The 20,893-nt window shown below is 36.1% G+C and overlaps 1 protein-coding gene across 8 annotated transcripts in view; it reads right to left on the minus strand.

Annotated features, from left to right (window-relative positions):
* Positions 1 to 20,893, minus strand: part of ATP13A3 (ATPase 13A3) — a 98,436-nt gene that overhangs the window by 62,949 nt on the left and 14,594 nt on the right. For 5 of the 8 annotated variants that reach the window (XM_072812106.1, XM_072812107.1, XM_072812108.1 and 2 more), the window contains 6 exons: positions 7,095 to 7,193; positions 5,025 to 5,198; positions 4,148 to 4,330; positions 3,807 to 3,877; positions 2,120 to 2,200; positions 864 to 933 (listed from right to left, as the gene is read on the minus strand). In XM_072812106.1, the coding sequence (XP_072668207.1) occupies positions 864 to 933; positions 2,120 to 2,200; positions 3,807 to 3,877; positions 4,148 to 4,330; positions 5,025 to 5,198; positions 7,095 to 7,145 (630 nt within the window). In that variant the 5' untranslated portion in view covers positions 7,146 to 7,193. Of the gene's footprint in view, positions 1 to 863; positions 934 to 2,119; positions 2,201 to 3,806; positions 3,878 to 4,147; positions 4,331 to 5,024; positions 5,199 to 7,094; positions 7,194 to 13,931; positions 14,048 to 14,501; positions 18,963 to 20,893 lie in introns of those variants that run through there. The other 3 variants (XM_072812110.1, XM_072812109.1, XM_072812112.1) reach the window with 3 other exon arrangements.

Raw genomic sequence — 20,893 nt, forward strand, 5'->3', positions numbered from 1 at the left:
ATAGGGCAAGATTTACATGTGCAACGTATTGAGTTAAAAAAAAAATGTACAGGGCAGCCCCAGTGGCTCAGCGGTTTAGCGCCGCCTGCAGCCCAGGGTGTGATCCTGGAGACCCTGGATCGAGTCCCATGTTCAGGCTCCCTGCGTGAAGCCTGCTTCTCCCTCTGCCTGTGTCTCTGCCTCTCTCTCTCTCCTCTCTGTGTATTCTCATGAATAAATAAATAAAATCTTTAAAAAAAATGTACAGATAAGAAAAGCAAAATAAGTAAGGTAATTAATTAAAATGGTAATTTATGCCCCCAAATTATTTCTCTACCAGAGTTCCTATTTTTTTATTTATTTATTCATGAGAGACACACACAGAGAGAGAGAGGCAGAGACACAGGCAGAGGCTCCATGCGGGGAGCCCGACGTGGGGCTCGAACCCGAGACTCCAGGATCATACCCTGGGCTGAAGGCGGTGCTAAACTGCTGGGCCGCCGAGGGATCCCCTACCTTCTAGTTTAAAAAAAAAAAAAAAAAGGAAGGAAAGAAAAGAAAAAAGAGTGAGGGAGAAACTAAGAAACAGAAAACCAAAAATATCTTATTACTTAAATCATGGCTCTTTTTTCTTTTTTTAAAGATTTATTTATTTTTTTCATGAAAGACACATAGAGAGAGAGGCAGAGACACAGGCAGAGGGAGAAGCAGGCTCCATGCAGGGAGCCCGACGTGGGACTCGATCCTGGGTCTCCAGGATCACACCCTGGGCTGAAGATGGCGCTAAACCGTGAGCCACCCACTAAACCGCTGAGCCACCTGGGCTGCCCCAATCGGGGCTCTTTTCAAATTGACAACTCTATTGATCACAAATGTTGTCTTACCTCCTTAATTAGAAGCTTACAAACAGAAGGCACTTTCACAGTAATTTCATTTACTCCATAAAGCAATTTTCTATAACAGGAAAACATAATAATAGTGTTACATTATATTATATTATAATAGTATAATATATGGATGGCATTTCATTAGATAAGGTTCAAACCACAGATTGCTCTTAAATCTGGAACTTAAACATTCATGTTTCTACATACTTGTCTTCTACAATTTAATTTTCTACCTACACTATTTAAATCAAAGTAGTCAATACTGGAAAACTACACTTGTTTCATTCTGCCTCCTATCTCCTTATGTGACAAGTTATCTTTCCCACTAATCTATAATAACCATGTCTGCAAACACTTTTTTTTTCATCCTTGAATATAGCAGACCTCAAAAATTTTGAATTGCAATTAATTTTTGCAAGAGACTAAATAAATATATTTGAGGGGTCCTGTACTATTTTTCAAGTGAGAATACTGTATTGAGAACGTTTTATTTCAAAAACAGTGTACATTTGACTTTTTAAAAAATGCTTTCAAAATGTTGTTTAAATCCTTCCACTTAGACTCCTGGAAGTACTTTCTATACGACAGAGTAATGCGTAACTCTTGCCTTTTATGAAGTGTAAGTCTGAATGAATTAATTTTTTATCTCCTAACCTGTTGAAAAAACATGCTATTAGAATAGAAGAAAACTGCTAATTTTATTTGAGGCACTTATCCTCAAACTACGTAATACACTGGTATATTTTTATGCCACAGCAAATAATAACATGATTAAAAAGAATATGCACTCCAACTAACAATTACTCATTATGGTAAATTTTAAGTTCATGCTTACAATTCCCAATACATTTCAGAAAATCTAAGATCCTATCAATTATAAGCCATATCCATTATTTTATGTGCCATCAAGATAAAAATGCTCTCAAGTAAAGGATGACACACCACCCACTGTATGAAACATCTCCCCTTTAGAGATGTTAAAATGTGGAAAAAATGTGCAACTTAGAATTGATGAAATATGGTATATCAACATATAGGGACATCAACTTCAAAACTCCAGCGTCAACATTTCCATAATTCTTAAACTCAAAGACAGTCTTACCCAAATAAAATCAGTAAGTTGTCAACTACTATGTCTATAATATTTAAATACCTGTTAATATGTACAACTATATGGTAAAAGGGTGAACTATATATACTACTTTATTTAGAAATTTTGATAATAGATCTAACTTTAGTTGGATAAAAATTACCTGTAGGCATGCATCCCCTTTGTCAGTCCTGCACTATGCTTTTCATAAATTGACGTACAAGAAACACCTTCATCCAGTCCCCTAAATAAATCCAAAGTTTTTACTTTAAACAAAGTTTAAAATATCCAAATGTCTTAATGCCTCATTTTTCCATATCCTGATTTTAAAGTGACTTCCTCACAAACAGAAACCCTTAACAAAAACTGAGAAAATGAATGAGAATTTTTAAATCTCAAACTCCTAAGATAAACAATAATGAAACTTCTAAGTCTCAAATGTGCCAAATTCTATATTATCCAATGTTATCTATCACATAAGATGGCTCTAAATGCTCAAGTTTATAATATTATTATCCATTAAGATTGTACCAAAACTGTAAGAGCTAATAAGTTAATAAAATTAAAGGTAAAGTATGGCTAATATAGTTTTCCCCTTCTTCAATTTTTTAAGCTTCATGTTAGAAATCCTATTCATTGATTTTTCTTTCTATAAAACCAACAATCCAAATCTGTTCCTGTTCTATTACAAACCTAGAAGTACAGAATTTATATGGATCACAGGTATTCTCTAAAATCTAACAATTTTGAGTTGGATTCAACCAACAGATATACCTCTCCCCCAAAATGTCTTAATTATGCTTATTTTAACTGAGATACTAGTCACAAAACTCTGAAGATCTTGCACATCATTTAACTCCAATCCTTTTCTACTTTTGTTCAGATGGAAAAACTAAGCTCCATAACTAACTGCCATCATTGGGATAAGTTTAAATTCTACAAGTTTCAATAGCTGGAAAATGCCACGAGGCAAATAAGGTTTGACATTTTTTTTCCCACTGAAGTTGATGACTTCTCCAAAAGCAACAGGATCAACTCCAAGTCTTTTTTAAAAAAACAAAATGGCAGCTCACTGGCCGTGTCCTACAAGGCAATAGTTCTTAACTAGGAATGGTCTTCAGAACTAGACATGTGGAAATGCCCAGGGCTATTCCAGAATATTCCAATTCTTTAGTGTCTGAGAAAAAAAATCCAGGCATGAATATTTTAAATGTTCATACGGTGATTCTCTTTGTATTGCTAATATTAAGAATTCCTTCAGCACTCAAGTAATAATAATACATCATAAGTTTTTATAATAATCACTTTAACAATAGCAATAAAAATAGAATCCTAATTAATCTAGTACTTATATAACTTGAGGCTTTCATAAAAAATAAATTTTAAAGGATTTCTCCAATTTGTCCTACTCAAAGCTTAACACTTTTAACAACATCTGAATCTTTATCCACAAGTTAAATTTCTGTTTATCTGTTACTCCATCCCTCAAGAACAAATAGATGGAACTGTCATCAATTTGGGAAATCAGACTTCAGATATTCTGACAGCCTATAAAGTATACTCAAAATTCACTTTGAAATGAACCCACAAAAAGAACTCAGATTCAGTGGATGGGGAGAACCATACTGTTTCTAACATGAACTATTTCAAACTTTTATGTAATTTTGCCAAGGTACAGGTTAAAAGTAGGATTTATCCTAAAATGGTTAATAAGTACCAGGGACTTAATAAGTGAATAAAAGTTATGTAATAAATACCGCTTCAATTTTATGCAACACTACAATGAATTCTTTATCTGGAACATTTTCAAGGTACTCATAATATAATCCAATCAAAAGAAAAATACTTACTTTAAAAAATCAAAATTGTGAAGGGTATCATTCCAGAAGTATTTTACACTGTGGTGGGTGAAATAACGGATCTGTGGGACACACACAAAAATGTTACATCAAAAACCATCATCACCCCCACAAAAAAAAAGAAAGAAAAAAAAGGCATCATCACTTGTTAATGATCAAGTTTACTAACACAAATCTATTTACCCATTAAAGTTAAAGTGATCACATACAAATGTAGTCTTCTTCTTCTAATAGTACCTAAACTGTGTTATTTATAGTAATAAAAATTTTATATGTATATGAATTTATCCCCAAACAAAAATAAAGTTTCTTTGACACTAAAATCACAATACCTGCTGTGGTTGAGTCTGTGAATATTTACTCATCTCATGCCTATTTTCTTCAGCTAAATTTTCAGTTAGATGAACAGTGTGGCCATTTGAAACTTTATTGGCCATAGATTTTGGACTCAAAAATGGGCGAGTTTCCAGAGACAGAAAGCGAATTTTTGCACAAAACCACATTCTGAATTCATCCTTATAAGAGAGAAAGGGATAACAAAATCAATTATGTATGTTACATTACTGCCTATATATATTTAATTCCCATTCTTTACATATTCTTGATTCCTAACTTCCTACTCACTAAATGTTAAACCACTTCTTTTTTTTTAAACCACCTCTTAAAGATGTATAAATTTGTTATAAACAGGAGTATCATGAAGTGCTTTCCATTGCTCCCCATTTTATGACATATTTCATTAATATCCCAAGAAAGATGAGTGTAATTTCTTAATTTACCCATCAATGTACTGAGACCAAAAATTAAAGCCTCTGATAAAATCCTTCCAATCAAAATTAAAACAAACAAACAAAAAAAACCGGGGAAGCAGCAGCATCACATAGTAGAAGGGGAGCTGGTCCAGTGAGCTGCCTGATACAGCCCCCCCTTAAACTGGCTGGTGACTTTGACAGACAAGCATTTAATCTCTGGGTACATCAAGAACTTTAAAACGAAGAGGTTGATACAATCATCTTTAAGAATCCTTTATATTCTAATCCTTTATATCTAATCTATGATAATACTCACTTAGAACACAAATGCTTTTAGGATTACTATTCCTAAATTATATCCTAGCAGTGTTCTCCTCATATATTATTTTGAAACAAGTACACAAAAGCATTATTTTACTCCTCGAATAATCAACTTCCAATAAATACATAGACTTACAGTAGTCCTCAGCAGCACCACTTCACAGTCTCTAACTGCAGCTCTAATACAGGTTGCCTTCACCCGCCATTCGGGCATCCAGTAGAGGAGGAGGAGGAGAAAGCCACCAGTGCAAACCACTCCTAGAGAAACTACAGCAAGCTTCCAGCGACACAAATTATAGCCATAAATTTCCTGCATGGACATGGTGATCACAAAATTAAATATCAAATGATAGCAGTGCAAAATGCCAAAGTTTGTTGTTTTCCCAATGAGTATTAACTGTCTTGTCATATAAAAGGTAGTTGTTTTTTTTTTTTAAATAAACTTAATTTTGGAATGATTTTAGATTTGCAGAGAAGTTACAAAAACATTAAGAGTTCCTGTATACCCTTCCTCTGGTTTTACCCTTGGTAAACTTAGTATACTTGTCAACATCAAGAGATGTACCAATGTCGATTACTATTAACTACACCTAGTTTTTATTAGAATTTCACTAGTTTTTCCACTGTCTTATTTCTTTTTTTTTTAGAATTTTTTTTTAAGATTTTATTTATTTATTCATGAGACACACACACAGAGCGAGAGAGAGACAGAGGCAGAGACACAGGCAGAGGGAGAAGCAGGCTCCATGCAGGGAGCCCGACGTGGGACTCAATCCCAGGTCTCTAGGATCATGCCCTGGGCTGAAGGCGGTGCTAAACCGCTGGGCCACCCGGGCTGCCCATCCACTGTCTTATTTCTGTGTCAGGACATAAACCATAATATCACACTGTATTTAGATGAAGTTAAGTTTTAAATTTATTTTTCTCCCAAATGATTAACTAAATGTCTCAATACCACCATGACTGATCAAATTTGACCTCCCGAACCAAAATATTCCAGTTGTTTTTTAGCCCCTCCACTACCATAACCTAACAACAGTTGCCAAATTTAGCAAGTGAAAATGCAGGGGGCCTAGTTAAATTTAAATTTCAATAAAAAGGGGATCCCTGGGTGGCGCAGCGGTTTGGCACCTGCCTTTGGCCCAGGGCGTGATCCTGGAGACCCGGGATCGGATCCCACGTCGGGCTCCCGGTGCATGGAGCCTGCTTCTCCCTCTGCCTGTGTCTCTGCCTCTCTCTCTCGCTCTCTGTGTGCGACTATCATAAATAAATAAAAATTTAAAAAATAAAATATTTTAAAAATAAAATAAATTTCAATAAAAAATTTAGCAAAATATTCTTGTTTAGCCTAGCAACATATGAGACATGCTTATACAAAAAAATTTATTCCTTGGAGCACCTGGGTGGTTCAGTGGTTGAGTATCTGCCTTTGGCTCAGGGCATGATCCCAGAGTCCTGGAATCAAGTCCCACATCAGGCTCCCCGCATGGAGCCTGCTTCTCTCTCTGCCTGTGTCTCTGCCTCTCTCTGTGTGTTCCTCATGAATAAATAAATCAAATCTTTAAAAAAAATTTATTCCTTTATTATCTGAAATTCACATTTAATGGGGTGTCTTCCATTTTCCCTAACAACCTTATCTCCCCGCTACTACAAAGAGCTTTAAAGTTGTTTTTTTATTAAGCTGATTTTTTTTTAAGATTTTATTTATTTATCTGATAGAGAGCGAGCACACACAGGGGGAACAGCAGAGGGAGAAAGAGATGCAAGCACCCCTCTGAGCAGGGAGCCTGATGCAGGGCTTGATCCCGGGACCTTGGGATCATGACCTAAGCCAAAGGCAGATGCTTTACCGACTGTGTCACCCCAGCGCCCCTAAACTTATTTTAAACCTCTTTTATAAATCAAAATTACAAATCTTACATTTGCGATTATATTTAAAGCATTAGCTAACATAACTGCTTCAATTATCAAATAAAAAAGCATACTCCTCTAAGTATTACAGTTCACAAGTCAAACAGGAATTATACTAAAACCAGCAAATAGAAACATTACATAATCCCCATTCAAAAAAACACAGGGCAAGGAAAGCACATTGATTTAGTGTTTTGTTGTTGTTTTATATAGTTTTCTAGTTCCCTTGGAATAATATTATAGAAATAATAATAAATTCTTCATACTTGACAAATAAATTATAAAAACCAGTTACCATTTCATCTTCTTGGCCCTGGTTGATAGTCTTCCTTTCTTCTTTGTCCATATCTACAGTGGTTTGATAGGTCTTGTGCTTCAAAACAGATGAAGATAACTGAGGGGAAGAAGAACAAACATTAAGGAATTCTATTGTATCTCAAAAGACTATATAACTTTATAGTGTAAGACTTTGTCGTGATACGTGTATCAAAGTTCAACTGATACGTAAGTACTCCCTAAACTGCTAGCTGGTTCTGATGACATTTTCAATAGTGTGCTAGTTCTTATGATACAATCTATCACAAAACCTGGCATATTTTATCAATTAACTTACACTAGCGATAGTCTTCGTATAAAACAATTTAAGTTCTGTGAGAAACTACTACAGAATCTTCCCTTTTCATTCCCCAGACTCAGAGATCAAATTAGTTTAACCATTTTGAGCTAAAAGTGCTTCACATAACTCAAATTTACTGCTTGTTTGAAGTACAGTGAAGGAGTACGAGCAGTGAAACCAACCCCAAAACCTCTCCATGATTATTAAATTAATCATTAAACAAATATTTACTGAGAACCTTTTACATGAATGGTAATCCTTGGCCAACAGTCAATTCCTAAAGAGGGGGTACCCCTATTAGAGATCACTCCCCCATTCTGATTCTAAGTGCACTAAGCAATCTTCTAATTGTTTGACTACCCATGATGTCTAGGAGAAAACTGAGCTGACAAATTTCCTGTATTAAAAAAGGATACTAACTTGAAATATTAGACATTCAGCCACACATTAAAGGGATTTGCAAAATATAAAACAATGTCTTAGGTATTTTTCAGAAGAATATAATTAATCTGCAATAAGCTTATTACTGTTATCGTTTATTAACATTGAGTTAATATGCTTAAAGACATATCAGTTCTAATTAATATAGTATCAACAGATATAACTCACATAAACAAAAGCTCTTTACAGTTCACAATAATTTTCAAGATTATAAAAATGTCTGAGACCAAACAGCCACTACTTTAGACTAGGATTATCTCCACAGAATACAGTGGGAAGATTACTTCTCTCATTCCAGATACCATCCTCCTACTCATCTATCCAGTGTGTAGCAAAGGTCTGACACAATAGACACTCAAAAAGCATTTGTTGAATAAATGATGTAAGGAAGATTTTGTGCTAAGATAGCAACAGCTATTTAATGTTTACATGATATGAATTAATAATTAAGTAAAACCAACTGCAGAATTTTAAACAAATCTCATATATAAAAGTACTGAAATATCTTGATTTATATCATCAACAAAATGACCAAAAAAAATACTGATGCTTCCTGCACCAGTACTGAAAGATTCTGTACCTTCTGGTAAGCCCTATGGTTGGGGGTCATGGCTGAGTGGGATTTCTACAGAAATAAAACACAAAGCATTGATTACATATACATGTCATACATATTGTGTATAAACTGTTCCATATTACCTATGTTAATAATGTTATATGTAACATACACAATAATATGACATGTATATGTGATACATATTTTACACAGACACACACACACACACACACACACACATACAAGGAGTCAGTACCATCTTGAAAATGAAGTCTTAGAGATATCTGGTCCAACATCTCCAAAACACACATTATCATACCACCCTGTGAGCAATTTAACAAAAACTGCTTCTCACTCTACAGGTATGAAGTCATTCTACCATGGTAAAACCAGTTCATCAAATCAAAAGGATTGAGGTGGCAGTTATTCACAAGGGCTATAACGTACCGCTATAAAATACTGGAAGAGCAAGCCCGACCTCTTTCCCTGCAGAAAAGATCCGCTATTGTTAACTCAATGTGAAAGGCATAGCCCAATCCTGCAGGGAACCCAACAGTCACTCTCAATTGGGGAGATGAAGCTAGAAGTCTGGGGAGACATGGAAGTAGGCAAATTTGCAGGGCAGATTCTCACAGGGAAAGAACATGGAAAATATCCAAGATGGTTCCCTCAAGTCTTTAGCTGAGTACTGATCAGTGCACGTGTGTGAAGAAACTACTGAGGCCAGGGAAAGTACCATCCAAAAGGATTAAGAGGAAAAACTCATCGTGGCTCACACAGAGCTGAGAAGAGTACCCCTTCCTACCAACCATTAGTTACAAGGAACCAGGAAGAGCATTTAGATGGGTGTTGCTTCAGTAGCAGGATCAAATTAGTCCTAAACTAAAAGCTACTCCAGGGATGCCTGGGTGGCTCAGCGGTTGAGCATCTGCCTTCGGCTCAGGTCATGATCCTGGGGTCCTGGGATCGAGCCCCACATCGGGCTGCTTGCAGGGAGCCTGCTTTCCCTCTGTGTCTCTGCCTCTCTCTCTCTCTCTCCCATGAACAAATAAAATGGATGGATGGATGGATGGATGGATGGATAGATAGATAGATAGATAGTTAGATAGAGGGCAGCCCAGGTGGTTCAGTGGTTTAGCGCTGCCTTCAGCCCAGGGCGTGGTCCTGGAGAACTGGGATCCCCAGGCTCCCTGCATGGAGCCTACCCTGCTTCTCCCTCTGCCTGTATCTCTGTCTCTCTGTCTCATGAATGAATGAATGAATGAATGAATGAATGAATGAATAAATAAATAAATAAATAAATAAATAAATAAATAAAATCTTTAAAAAAAGATAGATAAAAAAATGCAAGCTACTCTGGTCCTACCTAACACAACTTAAGATGTGAAATAAACTGTTCCCAAATAACTTAAGAACTTCACAAAATAAAGCTCAAGGCATTTACAGGAATACAAAATATCCAGTCCCAATTTAGTAACAATACCTGACATCCAATTAAAACTTAACAGGTATGCAAAGAAGAAAAGCCATATTTTTTTTATAAACTTATTTTTTATTGGTGTTCAATTTGCCAACATATAGAATAACACCCAGTGGTCATCCCATCAAGTGCCCACCTCAGTGCCCGTCACCCAGTCACCCCCACCCCCCGCCCACCTCCCCTTCCACCATCCCTAGTTCGTTTCCCAGTTAGGAGTAAAAAAAAAAAGCCATAATGAGGAGAAATCAGGAGAAAAAAACCAAGAATGACACAAATAATAGAACTGATAAACAAGGACATTATAATAGCCATTGTAACTGTAGTCCATATAATCAAAAACAAGAGGAAAGACTGAAGAGATTAAGTACAGACATGAAAGATATAAAAAAGATCCCACTTGACTATAACATAAATAGTATCTAAGGTGAAGAATTTACTAGATGGGATTAGCAGCAGATTAAATACTGCAGAAGAAAAATCAATGAATTTGAAAACAAAGTAACAGAAATACCAAAATGAATAATGAACAGAAAAAAAGACTAGAGGGAGAAAAAGCACATAACAACATCAATAAGCTCTGAGACACCTGTAAACACCCTAATATATATGTTAAGGTAGGAGGGACCAAAAATATGTGATGATATAATGACCAAAATTTTTCCAAATTAGATGAAAAACTATAAGCCTACAGATCCAAAAAGTCCAACTAATACTAAGCAAATAAACACTGAAAAATTACACCAAGGCATGTCATTATCAAACTGCTCAAACTGAAAAGAATCTTAAAAGGAGCCAGAGGAAAAAGATGTGTTATATACAAATGAAGACAGATAAGAATGACATCAGATTTCTTGCTAAAAATAATGCTGGTAAGAAAAGCTGAGCAACATCAAGAGTATCTTCCAAAATCAAAGGTGAAATACAAACTTTTCTAGACACAAAACCTGGAAAAAAATCATAATGAGCAAACCTACACCACTATCCAAAAAAAGAAAGTTAAAGAAAGTCCTCAAGTAGAAAAATGGAAATGGAAATATGGATCTCCATGAAGGAATGAAAAGCATCAGACATGGTATGTATATGGGTAAATATATATAATAGCACAAACAGGGGAAGAAATGGAAGTATAATATTATAAGGTTCTTAATAGTATCATTTGCAGGTAAACTGTAATAAGTTAGAGATGAACACTATAAACTCTCAAGTAACCATTCAACAGACTCACAACTAAAAAAAAAATGGTGATTAAACATAACCATAAAAAATACTAAACTAAAAAAAAGAAAAATACTGATATAGCAGGCAAAAAAGAAAAAAAAAGGAGGAAAATGGAAACTAGAGATGAGACATTTAGAAAATAAATAGCAAGATGGCTGACTTAAACCCAACAATATCAATGATCACATTAAATATAAATGGTCTAAACAGTAATTAAAAGGCTGAGATTGTGCTTTTATTTTTAAAAAGCAAGGCTAGGGCAGCCTGGGTAGCTCAGCGGTTTAGTGCCACCGGTGGCCCAGGGCGTGATCCTGGAGACCTGGAGTCAAGTCCCACATCGGGCTCCCTGCATAGAGCCTGCTTCTCCCTCTGCCTGTGTCTCTGCCTCTCTCCCTCTCTCTGTCTCTCATGAATAAAAAAATAAAATCTTTAAAAAATAAATAAATAAATAAATAAATAAATAAATAAATAAATAAATAAATAAAAAGCAAGGCTATCGAGACACCTACGTGGCTCAGTTGGTTAAGTGTCTGACTCTTGATTTCAGCTGAGGTCCTAAGATCCAGCCCTGCTTTGGACTCCATGCTCAGTACAGAGTCTGCTTTGGATTCTCTTTCTTCCCTCCCTTTCCCCCTTTTCCTGCTCTTTCTAAAATAATAAAATCTTAAAAAAAAAAAAAAAAAGGAGGCTACAGACAACTATATTTTGCCTATAAGAAATGTAACTTAAAATAAAGGCTCAGTAGGCTAAAGGTTAAAATGTATCATGCAGGGACGCCTGGGCTGCTCTGCCTTTGGCTCAGGTTGTGATCCTGGGGTCCCGGGATCGAGTCCTGCCTCGGGCTCCCCACAGGGAGCCTGCTTCTCCCTCTGCCTGTGTCTCTCCCTATCTGTGTCTCTCATGAATAAATAAAATCTTAAAAAAAAATAAAAAATTTAAAAAGAATAAAATATATCGTGCAAGCACTATTCAAATTAAAGCTGGAATAACTGTATTAATATCAGACACAGATTTCAAAGCAAAGATTAGGGACACCTGGGTGGCTCAGCGGTTGAGCATCTGCCTTCTGCTCATGCATCCAGGATCAAGTCCCTGATTGGGCTCCCTGCGGGAAGCCTGCTTCTCCCTCTACCTGTGTCTCTGCCTCTCCCTGTGTGTCTCTCATGCATAAACAAATAAATCATTAAAAAAAAGCAAATATTATTAGTAGGGATTTTAAAAAATAATATTACCAGGGATAAAGTCATTTTATAACAACAAACGGGTCAACTGATGAACATAAAACAATAATCCTGAACATGTATACATTTAACATACTTCAAAATACACAAAGGACAAAAATCTAAACAACACTATCAATCAAACCGGTCCCAATGGATATTTACAGAACATTGAACTACAACAAAATACACATTCTTTTAACATGTGCACAGAACATTTACCAAGAAAGACCACATTCCAAAAAGTAAAAGATTCAAGTCATAGAAATAAGTTCTAAAAACAATGGAATTGAAACAGAAACCAATGACAAGGGATCCCTGGGTGGCGCAGCGGTTTGGCGCCTGCCTTTGGCCCAGGGCACGATCCTGGAGACCCGGGATCGAATCCCACATCGGGCTCCCGGTGCGTGGAGCCTGCTTCTCCCTCTGCCTATGTCTCTGCCTCTCTCTCTCTCTCTCTGTGACTATCATAAATAAATAAAAATTAAAAAAAAAAAAAAAAAGAAACCAATGACAAAAAGATTTTAGAAATCCATGAGTCAGATATCAATAGGGAAAGTACGAAGTACTCTGAACTGAATAAAAATGAAGATACATCAAAATTTGTGGGATGCAGCTAAAACAGTATTTAGAAATTATTTATAGCACTACATTTCCAAGAAATGCCTAAAATCATGACCTCAGCATACACCTTAAGGAAGTAGAAAAAGAGGGACACCTGGCTGGTTCAGCGGTTGAGGGTCTGCCTGCCTTTGGCTCAGGGCATGATCCTGGGGTCCTGGGATCAAGCCCTATTGGGCTTCCTGCAGGGAGCCTGCTTCTCCCTCTGCCTAGGTCTGTCTCTGCCTCTCTCTCATGAATAAATAAAATCTTAAAAAAAAAAAAAAGAAAGAAAGAAAGAAGAAAAAGAATAGCAAATTACATCCACCGTAAGCACCAAGGGGAAATTAATAAAATTCACAGTAGAAATCAATGAAATAATAAACAGTAAAAGGAGTAAAACTCAGTAAAACCAAAGGCTAGTTTTGGGGTGTTTTTTGTTGTTGTTATTGTTTTTTTTGAGATCAACAAAACTAATAATCATTGCTAGTCAGTCTCAAAGAAAGGTGGGGGAGACACAAATTACCAATATCAGGAATAAGAGAGGAGACATCACCAGATTCTGCAGACCTCAGAAATATAATCAAGGAACTTAAAAAATAAAATAAAATAATCAAGGAACTTAACACTAAAGCAATACATCAACTTTTTGCACTTTTGTACTTACTTCCAAATAAAAATATTTTTAATTACAAAACCTCAATCTTTATCATAGGTCAGGGGATGGCCACAAGTTAGTAACTGCTACAGCTGAGTTAAAAGCTGAGTGTCATAGGTACATGAGTTCATTATACTAATCTTCCTATTGTTTTTTAGCATGTAGAAATTGTAATAGAAAGTGGTTTTAAATAAATAAAAGGCATACATCTGAAACTTTTAGATAGAAAAACATTTTCAGAAGATATTCACTCATTCCTGGCACCAAAGGCCATAAATCTTGAGAACTCTGCCTCTGTAAATCCCAAATCCACAGACCCAACTGATCATGTATCATGCATTACCCATAGTCTCTTACTGCCGAGTTTTGACTCTCACTCTTCTTCACTTTTGTCTTTTACCCAGGGTCTGATCCCAGGTCCAGGGATCGAGTCCCGCATCAAGCTCCCTGCGTGGAGCCTGCTTCTCTTTCTATGTCTCTGCCTCTCTCTCTCTCTCTCTCGTGAATAAATAAATAAAATCTTTAAAAAAAATAATAAAAAATAAAAATCATCAGTTATGATTCTCTTTAAGCATCCTATATCACATAGGAAATTACAAAGACTATCACATAAACTTTAACATTTAATTTAAATGTATATTTAAATTTTAAAAACCTGTACATAACAGAAAGCCTCTAATTTTCTATGAATCCATAAAGATGAAAATCCATAAATATATTTTAAATTATATTGCCTGTCAAGATGAAAATACATATTAAACTATATCTAATTAGAACATTTGAAGCATTAATACCAAACTTCCAAAATCCGTTTAATTTTCAGAATATAACTATGGTAGCCTGCAGGAGTGCATGCTTTTTAATCAAGTCAATTTCTAGATTATAGAAAACAAATTAAAGAAATTTTTCTTACCAAAAGCACTATGTCATCATTCTTCCCAATTGCTGTATCAGCAGCACTTTCAAAAGCTGGCTATTAATACTAAAAACAAAACTAGGCAAAAAAATCCATTCAGATGAGAATTTTCTGCCAAATATTGTTTTGACTCTTTTTGAACTGCTTCCAAAATTATTAAGATATTAAAATTTAGGATTTTTAAATTCACTGACTTTAAATGGGTTTTCAGAAGACATACATACCCTGGGGCACTGGTTAAGCTACTACTGAATAAATCACATCTAGTTCCAATTATACAGCCCATGCCTCAGCCTAGATGTTATCTAAATAGCAAGAAGCTCATAGGCTATTGTGCTTAACCAAACCCTTCCTTGCATTTACAATGAACTTGATTCTTTTGTGTGAGTAAAAACAACAGCACAGGACAAAGTGAAGCTATCAGGAATAAATCCCACTAAGTCAGATGCAAATTCTTGAAAGCTTAACTTATTTTTTTCCACACTATGAAGTACAGTGTTCTAGGGTAAGAGTTGTACCTCATTTTCTAAAACAAGAGGAGCTGACTTCCAACAGGGATAGAGATCCCCAAACCTCTAAGTCATTTTTCTTCAAACCTGAATTTCTTATTAGTTGGAACAATAGTTTTATAGTAAGTAGTATGTGTGAAGAGGGTTTTCTTTAAGGAGATTCCATGTACCTACCCAGAATTACAAATCAGGTAATTTTACAAGATGCTTTAGAGAGTGATCTAGAACTTGAGTGAAACTTCAAGTGAAGCAATTTTGAATAACACATTTTTAGTTTTTTACTTCAGTATTTGCCAAGTTCAGAGAGTTGGAAGTAAAAAATTAAAATTAAAACTCTGTTTGGGGGGGATCCCTGGGTGGCGCAGAGGTTTGGCGCCTGCCTTTGGCCCAGGGCGCGATCCTGGAGACCCGGGATCGAATCCCACATCAGGCTCCCGGTGCATGGAGCCTGCTTCTCCCTCTGCCTATGTCTCTGCCTCTCTCTCTCTCTCTTTCTCTGTGACTATCATAAATAAATAAAAATTAAAAAAAATAAAATAAAATAAAACTCTGTTGGGATGCCTGGGTGGCTCAGCGGCTGAGCATCTGCCTTCAGCTCAGGGTGTGATCTCGGGATCTGGGATCGAATCCTACATCGGGCTCCTAATGGGGAGCCTGCTTCTCCCTCTGCCTTTATCTCTGCCTCTCTGTGTATGTCTCATGAATAAATAAATAAAACCTATTAAAAATTAAATCAAATTAAAAATCTGTTGGCTCAAAATTCACAAAACGAAGTTATTCCAAAAGAAATTCTTAAATAACATTTTTTATAAGTTTGTAACATATACTCTGCCATTTTTTTTTTATACTCTGCCATTTTAAAAATTAAAATTGCATTAAGACTTTTGGGTCACTTTGCAGTGCTCAGACGGCACAGTTGGTTAAATGTCGACTCTTGGTTTCACTTCAAGTCCTGATCTCACGGTCCTGGGATCAAGCCCCAAGTCCAGCTCCACGCTCAGTCTAGTGTACTTAAGACTCTCACACTCCCACCCTCTCTCTCTCTCTGCCCCTCCCCCCTGCTCGCTCAGGTGTGCGCCCACTCTTGCTCTCTCTGAAATATATAAGTAAATCTTTAAAAAAGAAGAAGACTTTTGGGCCACCTTGCATTGTTGAAAGACAGAATGAATCACCTACTTGTCTCTGTAGTTCTAGATTTCTTTTTCTGAGACTTAAACATGCCTATCCATGTTAAATAAAAATTTGGCAAACCCATCTTTAAGGATCACTCACCAAAAGGTTTTTTAAAGATCCTAAAGTATAAACAGGTCAGCCAGCACTCTGAATATTCTTTCATTGTCAAATCTGTAGCATCCACTAAGATACCCTTCAGCAATTCAAAAGCAGTTCTCCCTTTGAAATAAAAAAGTAGTCTAATAACATGTAAAATCCTTACTCATTGAACAGCCTCAATTTTTATAGCTATATAAATATTGTGTAAAACAATTTTTTTAAAAATTCAATCTCCTAACTATAGAAACCAAACTGTCACAACTCTTTATGAGGGCAAAACTTAACACTTCAAGTCAGCTTCTAACAATAAGAATGACATAATATAATTTAATGAATACGTGGAAATTTTACAAGGATACCAGCTAAATTTTAACAAAGCTCTAGTGAATACCCATTTTATCACTTCCCATCTTGAACTTTCTCTTATAATACATGCTTTTGTTTCTGTGTTTAGGCTTAAGGAAGACCATTGTATCCAATATACACCAAACCAAGACTATTTACATTTGTAAAGTACAGTCTTTGTATAATTATGTTTTTTATAGGTTACAAAACAATGTGATATCTAAAACAAAATAAGTTAAAATTAGGAAAAGTAATATAATTATGTCTTAGGATCAATATTAGGAACATCAAGAGTTACAACTTAGCCCACACTATAGCATATTTACATACGTTTTTATCACTTTTATTACATACACTATTTAACAAATCACCCCTTTTATTCAGAGAAAACTCCCTGTGATGAGAATGTCATCATCAGGCAAAATGTAACTTGGAGTATTAATCAACTACAAAGTATTTAATTAGTAAAAATGGGAAAAGTAGTTTTGGACTGACAACTGATATCTATGTTTTAATTTTTGCTTTATAAAAATGGAAATGTGTAAAAATATATATATTTTTTTTTAAGATTTTATTTGTTCATGAAAGACACAGAGAAAGAGGCAGACACAGGCAGAGAAAGAATCAGGCTTCCTATGGGGCGCCTAATACAGGACTTGATCCCAGACTCTGGGATCATGCCCTGAGCCAAAAGAGCATGTTCACATAAAAGTTCTTTTATGGACAACATAATAGTTTGTATTTTTAAAATGTCTACTTACATGAATGAGAGATTTCCATTTATTCAAGCTACTTTGTTCTTAAAACTTTTAAACTTCCCCTTAAATCTTTCTCACGTATGTAACTTTTCAAAACTCCATATTCAAGGACTGCGTTATAAAAACATTATAATTACTAAACTGATTTTAAATTCTATCAATTATGAAAAAATGCTGCAGCAGGCAATAGGAAATAGTAGATAGGATGGCTGTAATAAGACAAGTCCTACAGCCTGAATAATCAAAACAGACAGAACCAAAAGGGCGTAGAAAGAAAACTGGCTTCTACCCCTAAGATAATAAAAATCTTTAAAAAATGGAGACAGTGGCTACTAGTGGTGACAGGGTGCTGCAGAGTGAGAGTAAGGAAGAGATTTTAGTGCTTTTTGAATAGTTGTACCGTCTACATGTAATAGTATTTTTAAATAGTTAATGAAAGAAGGAAGGCTAAGTGTATGTATAAGCTTCTAATTCTACAATGCATGGACAATCTTGGGTGGGAAACTTGTAGGAACCTGAAAAGCACTTCATGGCGATCTATCAAGCCATTCTCCAGATTCTCTGGATCTCTCTTAATTAGGTTAAGATAACGTAGTCATTTTGGCAAGATACAGTAGTCATTTTGAAAGCCCTCTTAACAAGTACACTTCCAGTAAGCAACAGTTGATTATATTTATTTTTACATCCCCTCCACAGTTTGGCTCCACTGAAGTAAAGCAGTAGCCAGTGACACAGCATAAAACAGCAGCAAATACTAAGATATTTAATCAGATTAATCCATCTAAAAAAAATTAATCCATCTGCAAGCATTAAGTAAGCATATATGCCATGTTCATTACTATATTAAGGAACTGTAGGAGGTAAACAACTTTACCCTAAAATACAAAAAAAAAAAAAGGAAAGAAAAAGATCACAGAACTCAAGAAAAAGCTTTAACTTGTTCTTAAATGACAATTAACTCAACATGAACTATTTTGCAAGTTCCTTCACCTGTTGGTTTCAATTGGTTTCAATTTCTTCTCCCCTGAAACCCCGCAATTGTAATAGTCCACAGGATTCATTCCGACCATAAAAGTTTTAACCCTCATCAGTATTGCCTCTATATCTATCCATCTTGCTGTTGCACTTTCTCACCACTAGGTGATGTTCCAACATTGGTAAGGAAAAGGGCTAACAGTTTTCAGGAACCATAATAGAAAAGCGGCTGATCAAAAGAGATGATGAGAAGTTCGAAGATTTTTTTTTCCAGTATGACTGGAGATACTAATCTGGGAAAGCAGGAGTTGGCTGTATAATACAGCCTATGTTTCATGTGTCTCAATAGAAAAATAAGACACAATAAACACAAACAAATGATAAATGGGGGTGGAGGGGAGAGAAGGCAGGTATATTATTATTCCCTTTACAAAGTTTACTCCCAAATTCACAATTGTCTGAAACTAGAATTTAGGGATCTTATATGTTGTGAAGCAAGGAAGGGAAACGTAACAAAGTGCCCATGAACCTATTAGAGAACAAGATGAGGTAAAGTATAAAATTATGTGGTAAAACACTACTTGCCCATTAAACTGGAAAAAAAAAAAAAGATACACTGCTGTTAAGAGTGAATCTTGTGACACCTGGGTGACTCAGTTGGTTAAGCATCTGACTCTGGTTTAGGGTCAGTTTATGATCTCAGAGTCATGAGAATGAACCCCGCATCAAGGCTCTGTGCTGGGCTTGGAGCTTCCTTAAGATTCGATACTCTCTCTCTCTCTCTCTCTCCCTCTTGCGCCCCACCACCAAAGGAGAAGGAAAAAGAAAAGAGTGAATCTGTACTACTTTTGGAAAACCGATAGTGTATTAGAATTTAATACTCCCACACTTTGATCCAACAATCTCAATTAGAAATCCATGTCACATGTACATATAAATACAGGTTACCATTAACTGTTTTCTTCAAATTCATGAAAGAGTGTATGAGTTTTGTGCTTTCGGGTAAGAGGGGTATATATAAACAGAAAAACCTAATTGAAACAAGTTTTTAAAAGCAAGCACTAAAGAAAATGTTTGGCATTTAATACAGTTCTCTTTTTAGAGAACTCTAGACAGAGTCCCCAATATGGGACTCGATCCCAGGACGCTGAGATCACACCCGGAGCCAAAGGCAGACACTCCACCACTGAACCACCCAGGTGCCCCTACACTTTTAAATTTAGAAGATAAGGATTTTTGTTAAGTAATATATGACAGTGTAAATTAGTGATTTCTTCTAAAATGTAATGCTGTTAAATCCAGATCTCTAACAGCTCGACATTTCAATCAGCAATTTAAAATAAAATTTAAACATTCAGGGGCACCTGGCTGGCTCAGTTGGTAGAGCATGCCTAGAGCAAGTGGCTTTTAATCTTGGAGTTGTAAATTCAAGCCCCACACTGGGTATGAGCTTACTTTTAAAAATAATAATAATAGGGGATCCCTGGGTGGCGCAGCGGTTTGGCGCCTGCCTTTGGCCCAAGGCGCGATTCTGGAGACCCGGGATCGAATCCCACATCGGGCTCCCGGTGCATGGAGCCTGCTTCTCCCTCTGCCTGTGTCTCTGCCTCTCTCTCTCTCTGTAACTATCATAAATAAATAAAACTTAAAAAAAAAAATAAAAAAAAAATAAAATTCTAAAAAAAAAATAAAAAAAAAATAATAATAATAATAATAATAATAGGGCAGCCAGGTGGCTCAGTGGTTTAGCACCACCATCAGCCCAGGGCTGATCCTGGAGACCCGGGATGGAGTCCCACGTCGGGCTCCCCGCATGGAGCCTGCTTCTCCCTCTGCCTGGGTCTCTGCCTCTCTCTGTGTCTCTCATTAATAAATAAATATTTTAAAAATAGTAATAAAATTTAAATATTCATCCATTCTAAGACTCCTATTATCTATTTTTGATAGAAACCAGGTTACAGCTTAGATAAAACCTTATCCTTGCTACTAGCTCGTGACTGTCATTATGCAGTTATTGCATGTACTGCTTGAAGTTGGTCTCAACTATGGTATTATGGTACTATGTCATTTCAACTGAGCAAAGTACATTGTTGTAGTACAGTGCTGAGTTTAAATTGTTGATTAAACATTCAAAAAAATTACACTGTAGCTGCATTCTGAAACAAAAAGTAATGGTGTACAAAGACAGGTACCCAAACAAAGCATCAGAGCAGAGGAAGGGCTTGGAGGAGAAGGGGTGGGAATGGGGAGAGAATAGTTAAGAACGGGAAATAAGGAGGGAAGAAAACATTACAGAAAATTATATTCTAAGTTGTATGTCAAGAAGTTACACATAGAACCCAGAGATGTTCATTTTTCTGATTAACAGCCAAACTAGGGACGCCTGAGTGGCTCAGAGGTTGAGTGTCTGCCTTTGGCTCGGGTCGTGATCCCGGGGTCCCAGGATTGAGTCCCACATCAGGCTCCCTGCATGGAGCCTGCTTCCCCCTCTGTCTGGGTCTCTGCCTCTCTCTGTGTCTCTCATGAATAA

The sequence above is a fragment of the Canis lupus genome, chromosome 35 (assembly GCF_048164855.1).
Source record: "Canis lupus baileyi chromosome 35, mCanLup2.hap1, whole genome shotgun sequence".
NCBI lineage: Eukaryota > Metazoa > Chordata > Mammalia > Carnivora > Canidae > Canis > Canis lupus.